General features: G+C 38.4%; 1 protein-coding gene across 2 annotated transcripts in view; it reads right to left on the reverse strand.

Annotated features, from left to right (window-relative positions):
• The window catches only part of SECISBP2L (SECIS binding protein 2 like), a 32,087-nt gene extending 16,210 nt beyond the window's left edge, over positions 1 to 15,877 (reverse strand). The window contains exons 1-7 of one of the 2 annotated variants that reach the window (XM_050902973.1): positions 15,818 to 15,877; positions 5,099 to 5,277; positions 3,367 to 3,691; positions 2,102 to 2,237; positions 1,439 to 1,668; positions 1,326 to 1,350; positions 408 to 523 (exon numbers count right to left, since the gene is read on the reverse strand). In XM_050902973.1, the coding sequence (XP_050758930.1) occupies positions 408 to 523; positions 1,326 to 1,350; positions 1,439 to 1,668; positions 2,102 to 2,237; positions 3,367 to 3,691; positions 5,099 to 5,277; positions 15,818 to 15,835 (1,029 nt within the window). In that variant the 5' untranslated portion in view covers positions 15,836 to 15,877. Of the gene's footprint in view, positions 1 to 407; positions 542 to 1,325; positions 1,351 to 1,438; positions 1,669 to 2,101; positions 2,238 to 3,366; positions 3,692 to 5,098; positions 5,278 to 15,817 lie in introns of both variants that reach the window. The other variant, XM_050902971.1, reaches the window with a different exon arrangement.
• Between the last annotated feature and the right edge of the window lie 7,044 nt (positions 15,878 to 22,921).

The following is a 22,921-nucleotide window of genomic DNA, read 5'->3' on the forward strand; positions in this document are numbered from 1 at the left end:
CGGAATCTTTCTTTAGAAAGTTTGAGTTTTTTTTTTTTTCTTCTACAGTGTGAATGGGTCAAAAACTGAACTAACTTTTCTACACCCACACTGTCTTCATTTCACAAGTTACTTTATAAATGCAATGTTCTTCCTAGGTAGATACATATAAAGAACAGGCTATAGGCAGAAGATTGCCAAGTATATGAAATTATATATATATATATATATATATGATATAGTGCTAGTTCAAGAAACATACAAGGTAGAAATGTGCAACTGGACTTTTAGGTTGAGTTTCTACACTTTTCCTTCACTGTTTTCATTAACTACTGTTTGTATTTTAATTTTATAATCCATTTCAAATTCCTTATTTCCACATCTTACAAGAAACAGAATACTTACATTTAGAACCATTAACAACATACCTGTGAACTATTTCTTTGCTCAGCTTGTCTTCCACTTCTAGAAAATGTCTGAGTTTTTTCAATCCAAGGTTTTTTTTGAGTTGCCTGGGAATTTACATTAGTCCAACTTATACCAGCTGAAAGAGAAGTGCCATCTATGAAAAAATGAATTAGTATGACAGAATGCGTCAATGATACACACGCCACCAGAGCCAGGAACACAATTTTGATATAAATAAAGTTCTCTGAGAAAGTCTAATTCTCCTCTGACAACATTTACTTCTATAGCTATTTCTTTATAGGAATATTATCTTTATAGCTACTTCTTCAAGGAATTGCCTTTACAGAAGAGTCAGATGACAGACATTCAAATTGCCAACAACTGATCATCAAGAAGCAGTCAGACAAAGGAAATCTCAGGTTCACATCCATACCAATTTCGGTCCAGTCATAAATAATAGCCACTAGCATTACCCACTACTACCAGACTAATCAAAATACTTGTTCATATTACAGTACTTTAAAGCTTCTAAAAAAGTATCAGTACTTCTCAAATACAGAATGAGAACTCTTTGGCTCTATTACTACCCAGGTATGAACTGCAGTCCAACAGGGTAAGGAAGCTGGAGGATAAAATACAACAGAAGCATGGCTTTGTCTGAATGCTTCCATTGGAGTCTCTGGCTTTTTTAATCCTTTAAAGAAAGGCAGCTGTTAATAAATGATTAGTGATAGCTACTTATACACTTGTTCATTCAACGAGTAACAGGGGTCTTGGTGGAGGAAATCACAGTACAGACGTATCTTCAGAAGTATCTGATCAGTTAGAGTAGCATACTGGAAGAAGATAGAGAGATGGTTCCTAGCAAAATGTAAAGCAAAAATACAAAAGTGACCCAGCCAAATTTTAAACAGCTCACCGGCTAAGACAATGCTTACTTGTATTTATTGATGGTTCTACAACCTGAAAAGGAAAAAATAAATTTTTTAGTAATTTTTATTAGTCTGTAGGATACAAATATAGTTAACTTATTCAACTTATGTTTACATACATTCATTGCACAAGAATCTGTATTTCTTGAAGTCATGGCTGCAGCCTGGTTATTGCCATGCTTAGGACTACAATAGCCACTATCACTGTCAATGTCTGCTTCACTTGCGCCCTGTTCACTAGAGGACTCTGCAGCAGGGTGAGAAGTTCTTCTGCGCCTGCCTTTTGATTTCCAAAGCATTGTAGAGGCGCTCTCAGAAAGTGACTTATTAGCTATATCTGAAGGAAAGTCTGCAAGAAACAATAAAAATATAATTACTTGTGCAGGAATTGTTAAAAGACATGAAAAAACCTACACATCATAAAAACAAATGTAAAAAGCCAAAGTCTTTGCACATGACAACTTCCTTTGAATAAAATTTAAAACAGCACTGAATTTAAACAAATTATGTCTAGGTTCAACTATTAATAATAATCAACTCCTTCAAGAAGAGTCTGTTTTTCACAGTGGCAAAGTCTCTGCAAGAGTACCATATAGTTGCAATGTTATAACGTGACATATTGAGTAGGTCTCTGCAACCATCAGCACCTTTTCTTCATTATCTTTTTGATCTGCAAAGATTTCTCTTAAAAGCCACATCTAAACCAGGTCTACCTTCTTTTAGGAAAGATGGCAACTGACTTCTGGTTATTTCGTACACTCAGAACACAAGAAAGAAATTACCTGTTTGCTGTGATGCATCAACCAACAAAACAATCTTTGATCTGTTCTCAGGACCTGATGAACTAGTCTCCTTTTGAGTGGCAACATTTTTCACTGGAGGACGTTTGTTTTTCATGTGCGTCTGTAACTGCTGTTGCTGTTTTAAAAGATTAGCCACACATACACACACGTCATACAATTTGAATTCATACTTGTAATCAAACAAAGCAATTAAAAGTTCTTATGCTCTCTACAGAAGCCACATGTTTAAAGACAAGAGATTAAGGGAAATATTCATTAAATTATTTGATTTATTAATATAGTCACAGTATTTTCTGCATGAACTGTTCGTTATGATGTGGAATTATCAAAAAAAAAAAAAAAAAAGGTAAAGAAAGCATGGGTACGCTTCCTCTGTTCTCTAATGAAGTAATTCTAAGCTCAGACCAAACTAGCAGAGAGGCAGTGGAAGGGAGTTTCCCATGGGTCGTGGTTTAACCCCAGGCCACAGCTAAGCGCCACACAGCCGCTCCCTCACTCCCCCCTCCCCACTCCCAGTGGGATAGGGAGGAGAATCGGAAAAAAGGTAAAACTGGTGGGTTGAGATAAGAACGGTTTAATAACTAAACAATAATAATAATGAAATATAATAATAATATTAATGAAAAGGAATATTACCAAAAAAAGAAGAGGTAAAAAAAGAAAAAACCCAGTGATGCACAATGCAATTGCTCACCACCCGCTGATTGATGCCCAAGCAGCGATCCGCCCCTCCCAGCCAACTCCCCCCCATTTATATACTGGGCATGACATTCTATGGCATGGAATATCCCTTTAGCTAGTTCAGGTCAGCTGTCCTGGCTGTGTTCCCTCCCAGCTTCTTGCACACCTGCTTGCTGGCAGAGCACGGGAAACTGAAAGATTCCTTAACTTAGGATAAGTGCTACTTAGCAATGACTAAAACATCAGCATGTTATCAACATTATTCTCACACTAAATCCAAAACACAGCACTGTACAAGCTACTAAGAAGAGAAATAACTCTGTCCCAGCCGAAACCAGGACACCATGTTATACTTGCAGGCTTTATAAACTCACCAAGCATTTTACCACAAAATATCTCTGTAGACAGAGTTTTGCTACTCTCCGATTAACACCTTTTCTGCCCACCTTTCCTTCCATTGATACTATTGACATACCTGTTCTTGCTCAAATGAGATGCATGCTTCCTGTGCAAAGATATTTTCTTTATACAGTTCTACTTACCCTATTAAAAAGCAGACTTACTTTTTGTACAACTGGTCCCCTGTTACTGCTTCTGCTCCGCTGACTGGATAATGGAAAGACCTGGCCCGATGGGTTGGGACGCTCAGTGCATTCTGTAGTAACTGTATTTACAGCACTTGCTGTTTGAAAGGGTGCAGAATAGGGGGTAGGGAAAGGATGATAGAAACCCATGACCTGAGCACACGGTGCTGGCATCAGCTGATAATATGTATATTCTGTAGAAACAGGTGGTTGCGCAGATATTATAGGATAAGCAAGGTATGGTCCTGCAGGATTTGGGTTGGGTTGCTGCCATCTGATGTCATTGTTGTATAACGGAAATTGTCTGTAAAAATCAAAAGGAAAGACAACTGCTCAGTACGTTTTTCCCTCTCAAGGAAATTCAGACCTCTACCACCCCCTTTAAAAAAAAAACAAACCAACAAACAAACAACCAAATAACCACAACTCATTTGTTTCATGAGCTCCTAGCTTTTAATAACTGAACTTGAATTTATTAGGACTTCTTAGAGAGGCCAATTAAATGATTCACAAGCTCACATTACATTCAAATGCAAAATAAATCTCTTTGTTCATCTTGCATTTGTATAAACTAATTAAATTTCTAATATTAAGCTTAGAAATAAAATGTAGGCATTTCCTTTGACAAGTACTTCGGACCCATTACAATTTCATTGTTTCAGAAAACACATATAACCTAAGTAGATACCTAAGCTTACACAAGGTAAGCTAGCAGACACATGGAACAGTGACATGCATTGGCTAACTCAGGGCCAAGTACTTGAGTGTATTAAGCTGCCAACTCACCCTTGTTCAAAATTCCTATGAAAATGCAGGCCTTAAGAAGCACACGTGAAAACAGGAATTTACAAACTTACTACTGAAACCAAGTGTGGAGACTTCTTCCTGTGTTTATTTGTGATACAGCATACTACAAGACGACCCCCTTGGAAACTATGAACCCAATTCTCTTTCTTTTCAAACCCCCAAGAGACCAGGAGACCATCTACATGGAAAATGCAGAGGCCCGAATATTAGAGAAAGAGAATAGGAAAAGTAAAAATTCAGGACAATTTTACAGATCTGCAGCAGGCAGTTGCTAAAGGATTATTTTTGTTCTTACCTATACAAGTGCAACAGCATAAAGTGCTGTCCTAAGCAAACATTGGGTACATTTTTCAAAACCAAACAGCAATAATTATACAATCAATACAAAATAATCAACATGGAAGTTGTGCATTCAGTGAACAACACATTTGGGCTAGAATAAAGAGTTCCTAAACTCAATGTATTGTAACTAGTTATGTGAAGAAAACTGGACACAGCTACACTCAATACAAGTGTCAGCTGCATACTGTTTTGTCACAGCAGGATCCAAGTTGGACACCTGGAGCCTTGCTTCAGCATCAGAGATTCAGACACAGACCTCTTGACTGCCCTGGAAGACGCAAGAGCACAGCAGGTGACTTTGTGAGGGATTTGTACCAGACCTCTGAAGCCAGGGAAAGAAAAGCAGCAAAGAATATGAATAGAGAAAAGTAGAGGGAAGGAAATAAGTAAAAAAAGACTGGGGACAGAGAAACTTCATCCTCACCCATGAAGGGTCAGAAGATTAAATACAGTGAACAAAATGAACGTACAGCCAACAGTCACTGACTCCTCTCAAGTCTACCAAAAGTTTAACTCATTTAAAAATAGATCATCTTCCATGAAGACCACAACCACTTATTACCTATTGGATTGGTTTTCCTGTACAAATGGATAGCAAGTGATCAGGTAGCTAGGGATAGGAGTTGGTTCCATGCCATTAATTCCTCCACTGTCGTTAGGAAGCGCCATTGGGATCATTAGTGTTTCTGGACCCTTCTTCTGAGGAATAAATGGTTCTACTTCAGCTGACAGCTTGACATTCTTAAGAAAGAGAAAAGAAACAATGTCTTCATTAAATACAATCATAAATTGTTTGGGAAAAATCTAGATTCATAAAGTTGTATGGTAATTACCACAAATAGCAGACAAATGGATGACAAGACTACAGGATTTCTGCAGTAAACTGAAAGAGGTGGAAAACAGTTGGCAAGTACTTGTTACATCCTTCCAATCAACACAGGGTGTAATACAGATCACCAACATTTAGCATTTGTATTAACCTTTACATTTTCAAAGTGCAATACAAACACTAACTAATTTAAAAGGGACTGAAGTTCAGATCTTGCAGAGGATACACTAGTCTGAGCACAGAAAGAAATCAAATTAGCACTGTAGGTGGAGCACAGTTGTGTAGGCTTTCGTAAGTGAAACCAACATATGGAAGATGTAGTAATGCCTGGCCTGCTCTACAAAATTGACCATGTTCCTAGGAAATTATAAAGAAGATTTTTCAGCAGTAAACCACAGGTTTACTGCTAAAATAGATGGTGTATCACAGAAGAACCGACCCCCCCACATTCCATCTGCACTATTTTAACAGATTTTAAAGTGTTAAGAATATGATTAAATTTTGCCATGAAGAAGGCATTAAAGACTGCTTAGAAATAATTTTTAAATTGTGCTTTCAAAGAAAAGTATATCCCCTGATCTTGAAGGCATCCTCAACAGTTTATAAGGAGTTTTTACCCACACTTTTGGTCTTGTATGGAATAGCTGGATCTTATACTTAAACAATGAAAAATCCTCTATTCAATAAGACAACTGCAGATCCAAAGTACCCTTAAATTCTATATTCCATTATAAGTTACATTCAGCCAAAAAGCATCTTTTTTGTACAAAAATTTCGGCTTAATTATACTTGTCTCACATTAGTATCTCACAGAATACCAATTTCTAAGATTTTCTTGAAAGCAGGCAAGGACTCCAGAAACTTTTCCTTCCATTTGTCTAAAAGAATTCCAAAGGCAACGCATAACCTGTATGAGTACCTGCTCTTATTTTACAAAAAGGAGAGCCTGAAGGTTTGACGTGCTGAGGACAGTCTTACAACCTTGCCACTACCTGTAGAACGTCCACATGAGCACAAACAGTTAAACAATGGGAGCTCTGAGACTATCATGGCAAGTAGTCCCATGTCTACTACACACTTCTCAGTCCATAGCCTTGCTCTGTGTCAAACCCACAATCCATCCAGAGACAGCCTTACTGTCCAATATCTGAATCTATAAACTTTTTTAATAAATCCCCCAATTTTTTGTTTTTTAAATAAGATCCCACATTTTCTTACGGGGATGGAGGAGGTGGGAGGGGCAAGTCTTTGAAAAAGACAAATTTTTTGAAAATACAGTTGTCCCAGTCAGTAAGAAAAGCTGCTTTTACTTGATGAGTAGGTACTTTAATGTATCAGTCTGAACTAGAAAAAGTGAGGTAGAGACACACTCATGCAGAGTATTGGATCTTTGTTTAGTTAGTCTGACACACTTACATACAAGAAAATTTAATTACTGAGCAAAAGGTAGAAACATCATCAAGTAAATTACTAACACCATGAGTTACACTGTAATTCACCAAACGAGTTGAAAATCAACTGGTATTTAAGTACTTTGTTGTCATGTACTCAGAAAGAGGAGAAGAAAAAAAAACATAGTTGAGACTGTAAAAGCTCCCTAACTTTCATAGAAATATTATATTCACTATTAAATCATCATAACTACCAGTGACTGATGCATTTTTATAAGAGATGTATTTTCAATACATATTACTTATGATTGTAATATTAGAATTCCCTGCCAATTTCAAAAATTAAACCAAAAGTTTTGCTCAATGCATTTTTTTCAACTCCAAATATGACATTCAAACTAAGTAATTGTGAAGACAGATATTCTGTAACAGCTATTTGGATGACTTGTACAAGTGGAATCAAACTTCTACTACAAAAAGTGTTATATACAAAGTGTCTGCCTCTATTTTTGCCCTTCCACTATCAAATTTGCTAATTCTTATTTCTTTCATGAGATTTTATGCAGTATTAGCTACAGTATTAGCTCAAATTTCACCATTAGCCATTTTCTGTAAACATCAGTTCACCAAATAATTTCTATTTAAACATCACTCACTTTTTCCAAATACTGTGCACCTCACTAAAAATGAACTTCATAAACACAGGACGAAGCTTTCTAAGTGAAACATTGTTTAGGATAGGAGACTGTTGACTGCAGGATGTCTGCAAGTATTAACTTGAGATCAAAGTTACATCCTTAACAACTTTGATGGTAGGACATTCTGCAAGCCACAGTGACCAAGGTCAAAGGTTGTTTATAATTGAACTGAGAATTCAAAAAGACACAAAATGTGGGAAAAAACCGCAAAAATTGTGGAGTCCATGATTATTTTTAACCATTTCCTGAGAAGCTTCTCTGTCTTTGGACTTGTCAAAGTGTGCTGGGAAAGCAGAAATGTCCCTTCCAACAAAATGAGTCTCTGCTTTGATATGCTTATTAAGAACATCAGTCATTTACAGATAAAATTGTAGTGTAAGAGACCTGAAGTTTTCACAGCAATCAAAAGAGGCAAACAAAACATCTGAAAAAAATAAATAAAAGGATAGAAGTGGAACTAGAGTGGCAGGGGGGGAAAAGTATGTCTTAGCAAGTGACATGATACACTATCCTTGTCAAAAAAGTGGTTATTAATAACTGTTCTGAAAATGCCTATGGCTATAAGCACCAATACAGAAGTATCACTACCTGCTGTACAACAAGGTCTGCGTTACAGTGGAACAATCACCTTTAATATTAAATGCATTTCTTGACCATTAGGTAGTACGCGAACATTCCTGCCTTCTACATTAACTCTTTTTCAACTCCTGAAGTTACATTCAGAGGAAAAGCTGTGGTGCAGTTGCAGGAGCAGCACCGGACTTGTGCAACACAAATCAAACACCCTGCTCTAAGAGCTTCCTCTCTGACCTCAGGCACATCCCTCAGCTGCCAGGTGACTCACCTACACTCTGCAAAACTCCAAGGCATTCTCCTCAACACACAGCACCATGAGGATAAACACTTTTCACTAAAAAAAAAAAAAATTGTCAAGTGCTTATGTACAGCGATCAAGTAACAAATAACAGAAATACCAACACTGAAATCCCTCTCTGAAAACTAAAGAGGGTTTTTTCATGCTATTTCAAGATTGCCAGGCAAAAATATTTGCTTAAGAATAGATTCAGTTGTGGGCTGGCCTACAAAACTAGATGGCATAAACATTAAAGGAACACACCAAGGCTGTCTCATCCATAGAAAATTCATCAGTAAAACTAGGGTGAGTGCTTTACAAATATGGTATTCTTAATGAAGCACTGAAAACTTTCAGACAATTATTCCTAATCTGCTGGTCACTATCTCCCAGCAACCTGTCAAGTGAGCTTTAGCCAAGATACTAATTATAAACCACTCTAATGCTGGCTCAGAAAATAGTCAAAACATTTTATTTATGATTCAGGTTGGGACAAGATTCCCTATTTTAAAGGTCTTTTCTGTCTGGCTGTCTGCTCTTTCCCGATTTTATTTTGGGAGATTGATGTGGAAATACAAAAATCATTCCTTAATGGCGAGTCACTTGCAGAATGGTCTCATCACAATGATTTTTGTGATACTGTATTATATCACCATTCATTATTAGTATTAAGAAAGAACAGTCTTTCACATCAAGTATTAAAAAAAAGGAGAGATAACTGATAAAAGCAGGAGTCAAATTACTCCCATCAGCAAGGCTGCCATAGCAAAGTATTTCTTGTCAATTTGCGAAGATAATCCCTACCTTACTTTTCCATCCAAGTATTTTGGATAAAGTTTGATTTATTTAAATCCTTCCAGTAAAAACAGGATTATACACCTTTTAGGTTTTGGGGTTTTGTGGGGTTTTTTAAAATTTATTAAAAAAAAGAAAACACAACACTGTTATCATGTAATGTGACAAGTTTAAGAAAATTTCAGTTGAATTATTCTGCTTGATTTTGCTAGGTTCAAACAACTCAGAGATGCCCAAACCAGAAGGACAACTTCAATGTTTCCTTTCCTGTTGCCCAGTCTCTTATACAGGTAATGATTAACTATTGCTATGACAGAGCAGTTGGCTGATATATTTAATTACCATTTTCTGCACAGCTCATAACATATTTAGCTTACCTATAGCGGTAAAATAAAGATACAGCATATCCTGTAATGATAAACACATATGGGTGTATTTGAAAGTTAATTTTTTTTTTTTGCCTACAGAATTCTGATAGTGCCTGTTATTTAAAGGAATCAAAACTGCATTTCAGAAATCTTTTACATGCATTATACCTCAAACACTGTTTTCTTGTGCAATTTAATCTGTACCTACAGGTTTGTCTGGTTTGTGGAGGTTTTATTTTTTAATGCTTCCAAGAAACTTATTTCAGCAAAAAGAAGAATTTAGGGTAAACCTTGGTTTTCAAATTTTGCATTTTGTTCTGTAGGCACTATATATATATACACACACACATACACGCGCTAACTGACCAGAACAGCAACTGAAAACTTAAAAACCTTAATACAGGTGTTTCAAAATCATTCTGCAAGCATAATACAAGCAATCCTCAGCACAACTGATACATTTCATTAGACAACAAGGCCCCATTTCCACTTCAGGGTAGAAAACAGAAAGACAGCTCAAGTGTACTTGTGTACCAACTAAACAAAATTAACTTCAACATATTGCTTCCTTATAGTATTTTACTAGTCCCTCTAAAATACTTAGAAGTTCCTTTTTACATAGGATGTGTCTTCAGATGAAGACAGTAAACTTTATTAAACTTAAAGCAAAAAAGGGGAAACAAATGTACTAAGTAAGGTCAGACTGCTAACCAAACCAAAATATAAACAGAATTAACTCTCCAACACGATTATCGAGACATTTCAGTACATTTCACAGATGACTAGTGGTTTCATCTGACACGTGAGGGAAACAAAATAGCAATGCTAAGTAATTTGCCCGAAGTTATCTAAGCAGATTTTTCAGGACTATGGTTTTCTCGGCTAGGAGGAAGGGTTGGTGAAGATAGACAGCAAAATAACTCCTCTTTTTAATAAATAGCATTTTAGGTCTCCTGGCTCCTAATATGTCGTCAGAACAACAGAAATAATATTCCCTGCATAGTGTAAGAAGAGAAAGTGAAACAAAAAGCAAAAGAAAAGAATAATCAATTTAGTAGTAAAGGTGCTGCTAATTCCTCATTGCACTGGACAAGCAAAAAATATCTCCAACTGAGACTTCTTATTTCTTTTAACAGGTTGTCTCTGTGCTGCTTTGGCCGGATACAGAAATAATAACGCCAAATAAAACAGTTTGTTGTTGTTTTTAAGTACCATGTTGACATGCTTAAGACTCAGTGGAAAATGCAACCAATGACAACTGAAGTAAATGCCAGAATAAGAGATGAGATCCTTTTTTAAATAGCATTTTGTTTCAGAAGCAAATACTAAGTGCATAAAACAAAGTGCATGCAAATATGTATGAATGCTATTCCTAAAGATTTCATCCACACAGTACAAATGGAGTGACAAGTGCAAACAAACAGAATTAACAGGACTGATCATGCCACTGGTTTGTAACCACAAGCAAACAAAAAGAATTAGACAAGAAAGATTTGTCAAATGCTAAAGGATTTGGGGGAAGGTTCCTACACTTTTCCTAATCCTTACAACAGAGCATTTGTGATACTAACTTATGCTCTAATTGCTCTCACAATATTGAGATTTACTCTAGCCTGCATCCACTAAAAAATTAGCACTTTGCCACTGACATCAGTAAATGCAAGGTCAGACCGTAAACAGTTAATATAAAGTAATACATGTTTTTGATCAGGCAATCTAAAGGCAAACATTGCAAATATTGCAAGACCAAACTTAATTTTATTTTGGAGTGCTACTTTTTCATGTTTATTCAACCTTTCACATCACAAAGCTAAACAAAGCTTTATTGAAATTGACCTTTGATAACAAACTCGATTCTAAATATAAATTTAAGTCATGCTGAAACATCAGATTTTCAATCAGTTGCCTATTAATGGAAGCACACCCCTTCAAAAGAAACCAAGATTTATACAGAAGTCTCTTTTGTAGATATCCCTAGTTTCAAATTACAAAATGTTGCGCAGTAGCTCATTACATATTTCAGTCTAACAATTACAACTCTTTCAAGACAGCATATATACTGAAGCGATCCTTTGTTTCCTATATAAAAGCTACTGTAGTCATCAACAGCTGCAAAGACAGAAGATGACACAAGCAGGAACAGACTGGTAAACTTTGTCCTATAGTTATAGCACTGTATGTTTAATCTTAGAAAAGTTTTTGTTCATTGTAGCTTAATGTCATTCAGCATTTTCCATTAAATAGGATCTCTGTCAGCTTGCTCTCTTAGAAGGGAACACTTGGATATCAATCTTACCATTTACAGGGTGAGAAAATAGACACAGATGCCATGTTTCAGAGGGCTATAATAAAATCAGCTGTTTTACTGTCTCGAAGTCTGGAAACAAGAAGTCTCATCACAAATGTAAGATAAAAACATAGCTCAAAACATTTTTTTTTTTTTTTTTTTTTTTTTTTAAGAAAAGCAATCCTGCTTCTGAATTTTGGATTTCACAATTTAAGTCATTTTAGTAGTGAGACAGGTCACATTTATTTTAAGAGAAACTTTACAAATATGAAAGTCATTGTTTCTATAATTAGTTGCTTCTAAGTGGCAGATACTTCAGGAACGGTAAATATGCAGTCCAACTGGAAACACCAGCAGCAGGCCATTTAACAAAGCACAAAATTTAATCCTCCCTACTTAGATTAAACATAGTAATTTCAATGCAATACTTAAAGCAAATACACTATGAAGTTAGTCTTTCCCTTTTCCCTTAGCTCATAAGGGAACCATGCATAATTCTCTTCCCTTTCACAGAAGAAAGTACCATGCTCAGAATATAACAAAGCCAAGTATTAACATTTTTAATGTATATGTAGAAAATAAGCAAGTAGCACAACATGACAAGTTGGCATGTTTAAACTCAAGACCAGAATATTCTAGAAAAAAGGGGGCAAAATAAAATTTAATATTTACAAAGCTTGTCCAAAGATAAAAACCCTACCAACAGGATCCTCTTCACTTATCTAGTTTACAGCATTTAACAGTACATACAAACTTCTAAACTCATACTATCAATGTGAAGTAGTAATATGTGAATGCTTTGTAGCCTATGTACTAAAAGCATTAATACAAACCATTCATGTAAATCAGCTTCCTCATCTCCACAAACCAGTCAATGATAAATAAATTTGTGATGAAAAAGTTAAGATGTTCATATCATATCAATAACATTTAAATTCACTGGAGAACATATTCTATAGTAAGATAATACAAAACTCCCACAAAACCCAAATTCTTCTGCACTTTCAAGGTTCAAGAGAAAGTCATATGCAAAACGTATAGCACTGGAAAACTGACCTTTTCCAGTTTGCCTCAGCTGAAAATTCTGCCATGGGTAAGAAACACTGAAGGAAATTGGACAGGATAAAGAGCACAAAACATTGATCTAGATCTACTTCTAAGGCAAGCATATTATCAAACCAACTGTTGAACGGTCAAGAACAGTAGAGGCAAGCAGAACAGGCTGTCTTTAAGCAACACTAATACAAAACACAGGTCACTGATTTTGCAACTTCACCTGATTTCTCAACTGCACGAATGGAACCAAATGTCTTAATCATAGGGCAAGACAAATATATGACGCTTAGAAAAATCAAAGCGCAGCAATACCTTTGAGAGGGGAAGTTGTTTCTCTTTAGTTTTCTACCACAATCAGCTTCAATAGAAAGAGTGCCAGAGGTCACGTGCTGAGTTTTCTCTCTTGTAGGAAAATAACCTACGCTTAGCTGCTGAAACCCATACACTTTTTAATGGGAACAGCTTCGGTTCTGGCGTAGACAGAAATAAACTTCCACACCCACTACAAAAATCACAACATGTCCTATCATAAAATATTTGTTTTTAAACAGCTTTATTCTGTTTTCTTCTACATCAGCTGCCAAAATATCACTGAGCATTTTATAACAAGCAAAGTCATACCAGAATTTAGGTAACAGAAACCTGAACGGCAATCTACAAGTGACATCTTTTTGTCATTTAGGTGTCCAAATGTTCTTGGTGCATGACATCTCATACTGATTTACTAAGCCAACACCACAAAACTCTGCTCAAATACGTTCCCCATCAAAAGCATTTGCAATCCCCCTTTACTCTTGAAATACTATACCTTAACATAGCACAATACTCCTACTCCCTCATATTCTAATTCCACAGTAGTTATTCCTATCAGCATATACAGTTACCATACTGTGGCTGAGAGGGTATTCTGGGGGAAAGGGGAGAAGAGGATAAGTACTGTTAACACACATCTGCATGCTTTAATATTCATTTATCAGATGCCATGCAATACAGGTGCAGAAAGGAGCCCAAATCAAAGAAAAGATGGCACAGCACCCAAAACTGATGCAACCTTATCAAACACTTACACTGGTAAAGGAGATTACATGCAATTCTTACAGCACAAAAGGTTCAAACCCAAAGCATTTAGGGATCTCCTAATCAAGATGCTACTGTATAATGAGAAGATAAAAGCAACGAGATAGTTGAATCATTTCAGAAACTCATCAGGTATTAATTATTTGTCTGCCTAGAAGCCTTACTAGTGGATAAGGAACCAACAGGACTAGATATACTGCAAACAGAATAAACAAGATCGTTCCTGCTTCAAAGAACTTAACTGCATCTCCGAGCTGAAATACTGCACTTAGTTAAGATAATCACACAGAGTCAACATTTTACACTGTGAATAACACAATGATTCTCAGTTTTCATGAGCTATTTCCAACAAATAAAAAGAGAATGGTTTGATAGGGGCATGTGTGTGAACCTCCGGTAATGAAGAGCTCAAGCAACAAGGAATAAATATTTCACAAGTGTACTGCAGTACTAATTACAGATGAACCAAAGGGGGGGAAAAAAACCCACACCAAAGCCCAAGATTTTAAAGCAAAAAGTACAACAGGTTAGACTAATGTAAATTTTACAGAATAATATCAGTTTTTCTACGTGAAGGTAAATACAAAAGCATGAAAAAAGTTAATTTAAAATCATTGTAACACCAGAAAGCCTAGTAAGAAAGACACAGTGGAAGCCATACTGTAATAAGATACACTGTTCGCTAACTTCCTTAGACATATGTACAAAATGAAAATCTTTACAGAGTGCATTATTACTCAGTATCTACTTTGCTACAGGAGCTTGTCGTATTTTATTGATTAACTCTACTATTAGAACCCCTGGAGATGCCAAAGCTGAAAACTAAAAAAAAAAAGCAGTAATCCATGAATTTTCAACACATTCTGCTGAAACAGAACCTTAAAAGTAAGATCAGGTTGTTATGGATGGTAACATTCATTTCAGATATACCTTTTAGAACTACCTCCTGATGATGAAACATTTTATTGCATATATGTAACAAATCATATGAACTCTTAAGTCCCAGCTTAAGCTTCTTTATACCTACAGTCTGAAGGGTCTTAAGAATAATGCAAACTGATTACCTTGACAAAGCCAAGTTCAATATTGAAGAAAAAGAAATAGCCACTTGTAGAATTAGTGAGCTATACCGCAACTCTCTCCCACTCAGCTAATCAGCTGAGACCATCAGCTATGTCCTAGCACTGAAAACTTCAACCTGAACCTAATATTTACAGTATTTCAACAAGAGTGACACATCTCTCACATTGCAAAGTTCTCAAGAAGCTGGTAAAAGTCTCTTCTAGTGACAAGGCAGGTTCAAATTAAATGTCACTAACTGCAATTATTCCCTAAGCTTGAAACAAAGCCTGAAGGAACAGGAGGGAGAAGGCCAAAACGGAGCTTTACGTCCCTTTGCGATACGAAAGGGAGATGCTCACGGCTTTCCAGTTCACCCGGACAGACCAAGCCCATGCTCTGCCGGGGCTGGGGACGGGCACGGCCTGACGCCTCTCGCAGGAGGCCAGCGCCCAGCCTCCCGCCCCGGGAGAGAGGACGGCGGCCGCGTTACCAACCCGGCAAGCACACGCCGAGCTCCCGCTTCCAGCCTTGAAAACGCCCTGTCTGAAGCCTCCTGGGGGCCCTTCTTCAGTGGGGAGGTACGGCAGCCCCCCCCTCACGACCGGTCCCCGTCCCCCGCCCCGAGCCACCGCCACCGCCGGCCCCGGCAGGCCGCGGGCCGCGCCCTGCCCCTCCGCTCGGCCGCTGCCTGACGGGACGGGCCTGACAGACACGGGTCTGACAGAGCTGGGCCGCCGTCCGGGCGCTGCCCTCCTCTCCCCGCCCGGCCGCTCGCTCCCCTCCCTCACCGCGGCGCCGGGGCGTCGCAGCCCCCTCCTGCCGCAGCTGTTTACGGTCTCCTCAGCGCCGAGCCCGCCCCTCGCACCTTGTCGGCTTTGTCCATGGCTCCAGCTGCGCTGGGCGGCGGCTCTAATAAGGACGGCGGAGAGTCCAAGCCGCCGCCTCCTCCATGGCGCTCGCTTCCCCCACCGGGCTCCCGCACACACCCAGAGCGGCGCTGGCCCCGCTCGCAGCTATCACGGAAACCGAGCCCGGCTACGCCACGGCCGGGGGCGGGGAGGGGAGGGGGGACGGCGGCGGGGCGAGGGCGGCGGGGAGGGATCATCTGGGACGGAAGCCGGGCGGGCCCAAGCCGCGCAGAACGCCTTCGCCCAAGCGGCGGTCGAGTGCGCACTCACCGCCTGCTGCCGCGGGTGGGGGTTGTGGCGGGCGTCCCCTTCCCCGTGGCTCGCCGGGCCGTGTTTTGGCCACCCGAAAACAAGCGAGGCTGTGACTTAAACATTAAAGAAATCTTCAAAAATAAATGGGGAGCGGGGCCGTGTTATTCCCTCTGCCCGAGGCCGTCGTGCAGGCGGCGCTTCCGCCTGCGGCGTGTGAGGGCGGCAGGTGCATTGCGGGGCCCGGTGTCCTCAGACGCGGTTGTCGGGGGAGTCTCAGGCCGACGGCGTCCTTGAAATTATCTGGAACATCGAAGAAAAAAAAAAACCCTGTGATTTATTTAGAGGCAGAAATCTAAAAATGTCGTACAAGCGTCTTGAGCGCAGGGCTGGGCTGTGAAGCGGCTCATGGGCCAGGCCCAGCCGCGGCCTGGTGCTGCCGCTGGCCTTCCACGCACCCGGCCCAGCCCCAGCAGCTGAAATCCCTCAGCCTGTGTGTGTAGTGACCAGGTCACTACCATTACAGGAGGGAAATTTTAAGACGTGGGTTTATGGCACAGCTTGTGTGATGTTTCTTTTATTTATTTTGCTGCCCTGGTTTTAACTTGCGTTTAATTATTGTGCCAGCAAAGTCCATGAGACCACGTTCACCCCTGAGACTGTGGAGGATAGGAAATGAGAGTACGAGCGAGTGTCGCATAACAATGTATGCTCCCATACACGTGTTCAATATGCAATGTTCCTACATTTCACTAAGCTAATGTCTGTTGCCTTGGGTTTGCTGGAAGTCAAGCATGATTTATTTACAACTTGATAATGTTTTATCAACATTTCTAAATCATGACAAGGGGGGAAAAAAAAAGTGGAACTAGACTAAGTAGCTTTGTAAAAGAAATACGCAAAGGATATTCTGGAGCGGACTCTTGAGTACTTCCAGGTAAAATACATTTATAAAATGTATTAATACAAGAAGCAGGTTTCTGCCTGATAGAGGTTCTTGTGAGGAATAAATGGCCGAGTTAAGGGAAAAAGCAAGCCTGTATCTGAATTTGACAGAGATAAAACTACCAAAAATGTCTCTACAGAGCTATCTTGCTAGAGCTTCCTAGATTTAACCTTTATAACTATTTAATCTTTCCAGATTTATGTTCATTATGCTATGTAACAATTTGTTCTACTTTATAAAAATTTTACTTCTTGGATTAATCCATGTAATCCCTTTGTATTTTCTTAAGTTGCCCTTCACCATTCAAACTTCATCTGTAACATGGTATCATGAAGATGGCTATTACATTGCACTGTAAGGTCTCGTCTTGCAAACAGATGACACGAACAAAGAACTTGTGCAGGCTGTCACTGCCTTCTGTGCTATTCCATCCACATCAACAGGATCACCATCTAAGTGTAACTTTTGTCTAGATGTCTGCAACATTACTTATGTTCTGTGACTTAAGTTTTCATGGGGTTGCAGCCAACAAGATCATAGGTCCCATGGATCATATGGGAAAGGGTGGAGTTGTAATTCCAATTAAATTTAACTATAGGATTTCTATTAACTTCAGTGAGGACAGTGTTTTACTACAAATGAAGAGAACAGGACGGCTGCTGCAGCACCGTAATTGATACCGAACCCTCATCTTAACTGGAGAAGCTGCAGCAGTTGTATGCTTTATATGCACTTCTGCATCCCAACACTTTTCTTGACGAGATTAAATGGCCAGCAGAACTAACACAAGTGTTCATAACCCGAGGAAGCCACTTCAAGGTAGTAACACAGATTAATTTGAGGTTATGATGTTCCCAGGGGGTTTTACACAATGACACTTGTTATTTCAACACAAGAAGTCACAAAAGTAAAACTGGGGATTAAGCTGGTTATATCAAGAGCTTTCAGCTGATGCAATGGAACAGCATTTTCATCAGTCATTGATGAACTTAAATATGAGATGTAAATCTACAGATAAATAATTACGAAACATAAAATAAGCCACCTAAACTTAATCTCCATAAATCAAACAACAAATCTCTACTGAGTGAAATGTATTTTATTCCCAATAGTTGAATGTGTTTTGCTTATTCGTGCAAAATTAGGTTGACTTATTTAAAACCTAGTGACTTCTCATCTCCCAAGTAATGTGGGAGAACTTGCCTGACTGGACAGAAAACAGTGAAAAAATCCCACTGAAACAACTAGAACAATTGTCTTCTTGTATTAGCACACCAGCATTTTAGTGTGGAATGCAGCTTAATTTGTCCAAATTGGTGCTGACCACGGAATATATATTATGACATTTGCTTAAGATAGTTGCTGTATTTTTTAAAAATAATGACTCATTATGGCAAGGCTGTTCATTATGAAGTCCTTCTTTTGTTCCCAAGATACATACCAACAGAAAGGTCACACTTGAAAGGGCTGTTATGCATACTTAAACAACAATAACAAGAACTTCTAAGATCTAAATGGGGCAGTGATTAAATAGACATCAGATCTACATAAATCTATACAATATACATAATACAGAAAGTCATGCTGGGTGACCTGAGTGGCCACTCTGGTGAAAAGAACTCAAGTCTCCCATAAAATTTAACTCTGTGTTATCACCAAAAAGAAAAACATATCAAAGCACTTGGAACCAGTTATATTAGATCCTCTGTCCCCAGCTATCACAACTATGCCAGGGTATCTGGTTACATCATCGTCATCTTGATCGAGTGTTGTGTAAGAGAACTCAACAGCGTTACAGTCCTTAAGGAAGCCATAAAAAAATTTAAAAAACACACTGGTAATTGCAGTAGCTGGTTTTGAATATTCAGTCCTACGAGTCCAGTTCTCAAACCTGGCAGTTTGTAAACAATTATTGCTACTTTTTTATTGCAACACGGAGTAAATAAGTGAATAGTTTGGAAGCAAAAATTATGCTTGAACCTAGTGGTGCTGACTGCAATTTTGCTAGTAAGTTGTTGGGTTTATTGCTACATCTGCTGGATAGTGGAGATATCCTTCCTGAATACAATGGAGGACACCGTCCAAATGAAGAATAAAATCTAGGTCGACACAAAAATAAAAAATGGAGTCTAAATCAAAGTATCTCAGCAGTATGGAAAGGTACTTGGTAATGACTGTATTCAGAATTAAAATCACAGCATTACAAGCAAATCTAACAGCATGTGTGTGGCTACTCACGCTCTCTACTTACATAGGCTCTATTTACAACTAGTGGGTATAAAGTCCTACAAAACATGTAAGGATGTGATCAAGCACGTCTCACTGAAATCAAGGCAGCTTCTTCTACTGAAAGCTAAACATAGGTATAAGCTTAATCGCAGTGGCATGGAAGTATGAAATAAGCGTTGCTCAGTAACACCCCCTTCACCCCCCGAGGTCTAAGGAGGCTGAGGCTGAGCTCCATGGCAGCACCGCCTGAATGCGGACTGCAACAGCACTAGCAGGTTTGGAGGCTGCCACAGTGAGCAAGTGGAAGAGGCAGCAGGAATGAAGCTGACTCCAAAATGACAGTTTTACTGGACTGGGACTAAAATCTTCAGCATAATTATAGAAAAAGCCACGTACAGAAAGCAAGTGTATCTTGGCAAATAAACATTTGTATCTGATGATATGACATGCAGCATCGTGCACAGGCAGCTAAGGGCAGACACAACAGGGAACATACTGCAACCAAAGTGGGAAAGTGAGCTGGGAACTAGTCCATGAATCTGAGAATCACAGTTCTGATGGCAACATGCAATTACTACCTGGCAGCAGCCAGAGTGAGCCCAGCAATCCCACGGAGAGCAGCTGCAAAGAGGCAATAGAGCCAACCAGGACAGATCCTGCCTTGCAAGTCTTTAATACGGCCAGGAAGGGATTAGCCTTTACTCTTGCTGTAATGCCTACAGTTATTACATCTAAAATTTAGTGCTAAATATGCAATTATTGTAACACAGACGCAGTTTGCAATCTACCTTTCCACAGATTTAAGGCATTATAAGCATTTAAGGCAGCAATAACCCTTTCTGTCAAAATCTTAATTAACACTTAACTATGACTAGCTGTAATGTAGTATTTTACCTAGTTCTCTAATCTGGTTCTAAAACATATTTTTAGCACTTTGAAAATAATACAGTAACAGCTAAAATTTTATTTTTAAAGCCAGTATTAACATCTATATATGGAAATTTAGTTCAAATAACTGCTGTATTTTTGAGAAAGCAAGGGGTACTGTCCAGAGTGATGTCATTTTACTCTTAATCCACACATACACAGTTCCTGCTCAAGTAAATTAATTCACCATCTCTCAAAAAAAAACGTAAATGTGAAAATACAATCTTCAAATACAGACATAATGTTTTACAGCTGACAGCTTCTGAGTAATTACAAAAATCACAGCGTTTATTTACAGACTACAATTCAAATACCTTCATTATATTATTCTGCCAGGTGCATTTCAGCTGCCTTGCCTTTTTTCTGGTTTTTTTTTTTTGTTCACTATATTTCTAAGCCTACTTAAAATGAAAGGAAAATTAAATCCTCACTACATCATGGTTTCAGATCCAATCCATTAGAGAAGGACTTTGAGACAAGAAAAAAATGCATTCCTCCAAAGTATGTTTGATAAATAATAAAAAAAAAAATCTAAAATGCATGCAGACATAGCACCCACATCCTCCCAGATTTCATTTGCCTGGTGTTCAGTTTTAATGCATAAGCTGCCAGCAACTTAGAAGAGGGGTTTATATATACACAGCTTAGTCACTATTGTAATCTTACATAAGATTACAACAGCCATTAAAATGTTCTTTTGCAAACAGTGTTACTGGTACTAGCTAAGGTGCCAGTTTGTCTTGTACCAGCAGCAACAAAAGGTGTATAAAAACCATCAAAAAAGTTGTGAAAAGCATGGCTCTGACAATTAATGACAACTGCAGAAATTTAACGATTGGAACTTAGATTGGAGAATGCAGTGAGACTGCTTAGCACTTCTTGAACAACCTGCAGTGCAATAATGTTATTTGAAAAAAAATTCATTCACCCTCTTCCTTCAACTGCTTGTTCAGTTTTCCTGAGGAGGTAAAAATGACACCAGAGCCAGATCTACCAGGGACTAAGTGGGCTGTAGCAACTATTAGCAATTTGTGCTGCAATTGTATGACAACACAGCTCCTCCGTATTTCCCCGCAGAAAATTCTCATCTTCCAGGTTAAGAATTATGAGAACTCAGAAAAGGGGTAGAATCCCTTAGGGATTATATAAACCTTCATTATGTGCCTACAGCACAGATGCTAAGGCACTGTATGCATGAGTAAGAACTAAAGTATGCCAAAACACACAACAATTTATTAGAGGTAGACTGACACTTTTTTGGTCTAAAAACATATTGCTAGCCCTCACTATTCAAACTAATAGTCCTTCACTAGTTGGACTAGTCCTACTACAATTAGTCCTTCACGACAAAAAGATAAAACAAGGGAACTAGATGGATAGGACAAAATTTACTGCAGTATTCCCATTTCCTTCTTGAAAAATCCAAACATGCCTCCCCAACAGACATCGCTGGGATGGGAAAGGTTACATCAGTTACAACAGACAGTCAAGAAGACTTTTTTTTTCTTAAGCGATACTAAGTTTACGCATAGCTCTTTTTTTCCCCTCCCTTAGAAGAGAGTAGTTTTTCCTTCCCACAGCAAGGGTGGCAGGAAACGGCAGAGAAAGGAACATGCTGAAATAGCTGTCACTGTCCCCTGTCCCCATGGGAAGGAGAACCTTGAAATAGCTGTCACAGTCCCCTGTCCCCATAGGAAGAAGAACCTTGCAAGATTGGCTATCCAAATTAAAGTGCCTGGATCTGTAGATAAGGGTCCCAATTACTGTGCAGTATTATTAAGTTCAATTTCACATCACCAGATCTTAGTGGAATTTTCAAAGTAAAAACTACGTTATACATCACAGCACTGTAAGGAAACAAAATACGAACAATGTGCTTTAGCAGATGTTATCTACAGATTTTATGAAGGAAAAAACTTTGCCTTTGCTTAAAAACTAAGTTCAATTTATATTCATATTTTACTATTAAGTAAGTGGATAAATTAGAAACACCTATTGGTAAAAATATGCATCAGTGAAGGAGAAATGCTCACCCAAGATTCAGCATCATGCTACTCATGCAACACATTAAGTTTTACTGTGTAAACTCTAGGGAAAAAAAAAATCACTTGCTTTGACAACTGCAGAGCAAAATAATTTTCTAAGGGACATAACTATCCTTCAGATGAAAGTTAATTTTATCCTATTTAATTATACACTGTTACCAATTTAAATCCTGCCCTAGAACATTGAGTTTACCATGCTGTCTGGCATGTATGTGATGGACATGTGTCATTTATTTTTCACTATTTTTGGGGTGGTGTTAATTGTTCTACATATATACTTTTCCTTCTACTATAACAATGACTGTGTGTGGCACTACTTTGTGTACCATTACACCATACCCTCAGCTTTAAAATGGAGTACTTGCAGTTATGGAAGAAATGACCCTACAAAATTTCTTCTACATTTCTGAGACCTGCAAGAGAATGTTTCTGTCAGCTCCAGACAACCTGCTACAGGAAGAAAAGTTGCTGTGGTGAACACTGCAGCTCTGTATTTTAAATGGATCTGATGATCCCAAAATCTTAGGACATGAAAGGCATGTGCCTATTATGTGGTACGACTTCAGGACTTGAATAGCAGCTCTGAAGGGACTACAATACAATCAAACATTTGAGACAGAACAGATTCCATTATTACTGAGGTCACTGTACTTGGTCTCCACTCT

This window comes from Gymnogyps californianus, chromosome 11 (genome assembly GCF_018139145.2).
Source record: "Gymnogyps californianus isolate 813 chromosome 11, ASM1813914v2, whole genome shotgun sequence".
NCBI lineage: Eukaryota > Metazoa > Chordata > Aves > Accipitriformes > Cathartidae > Gymnogyps > Gymnogyps californianus.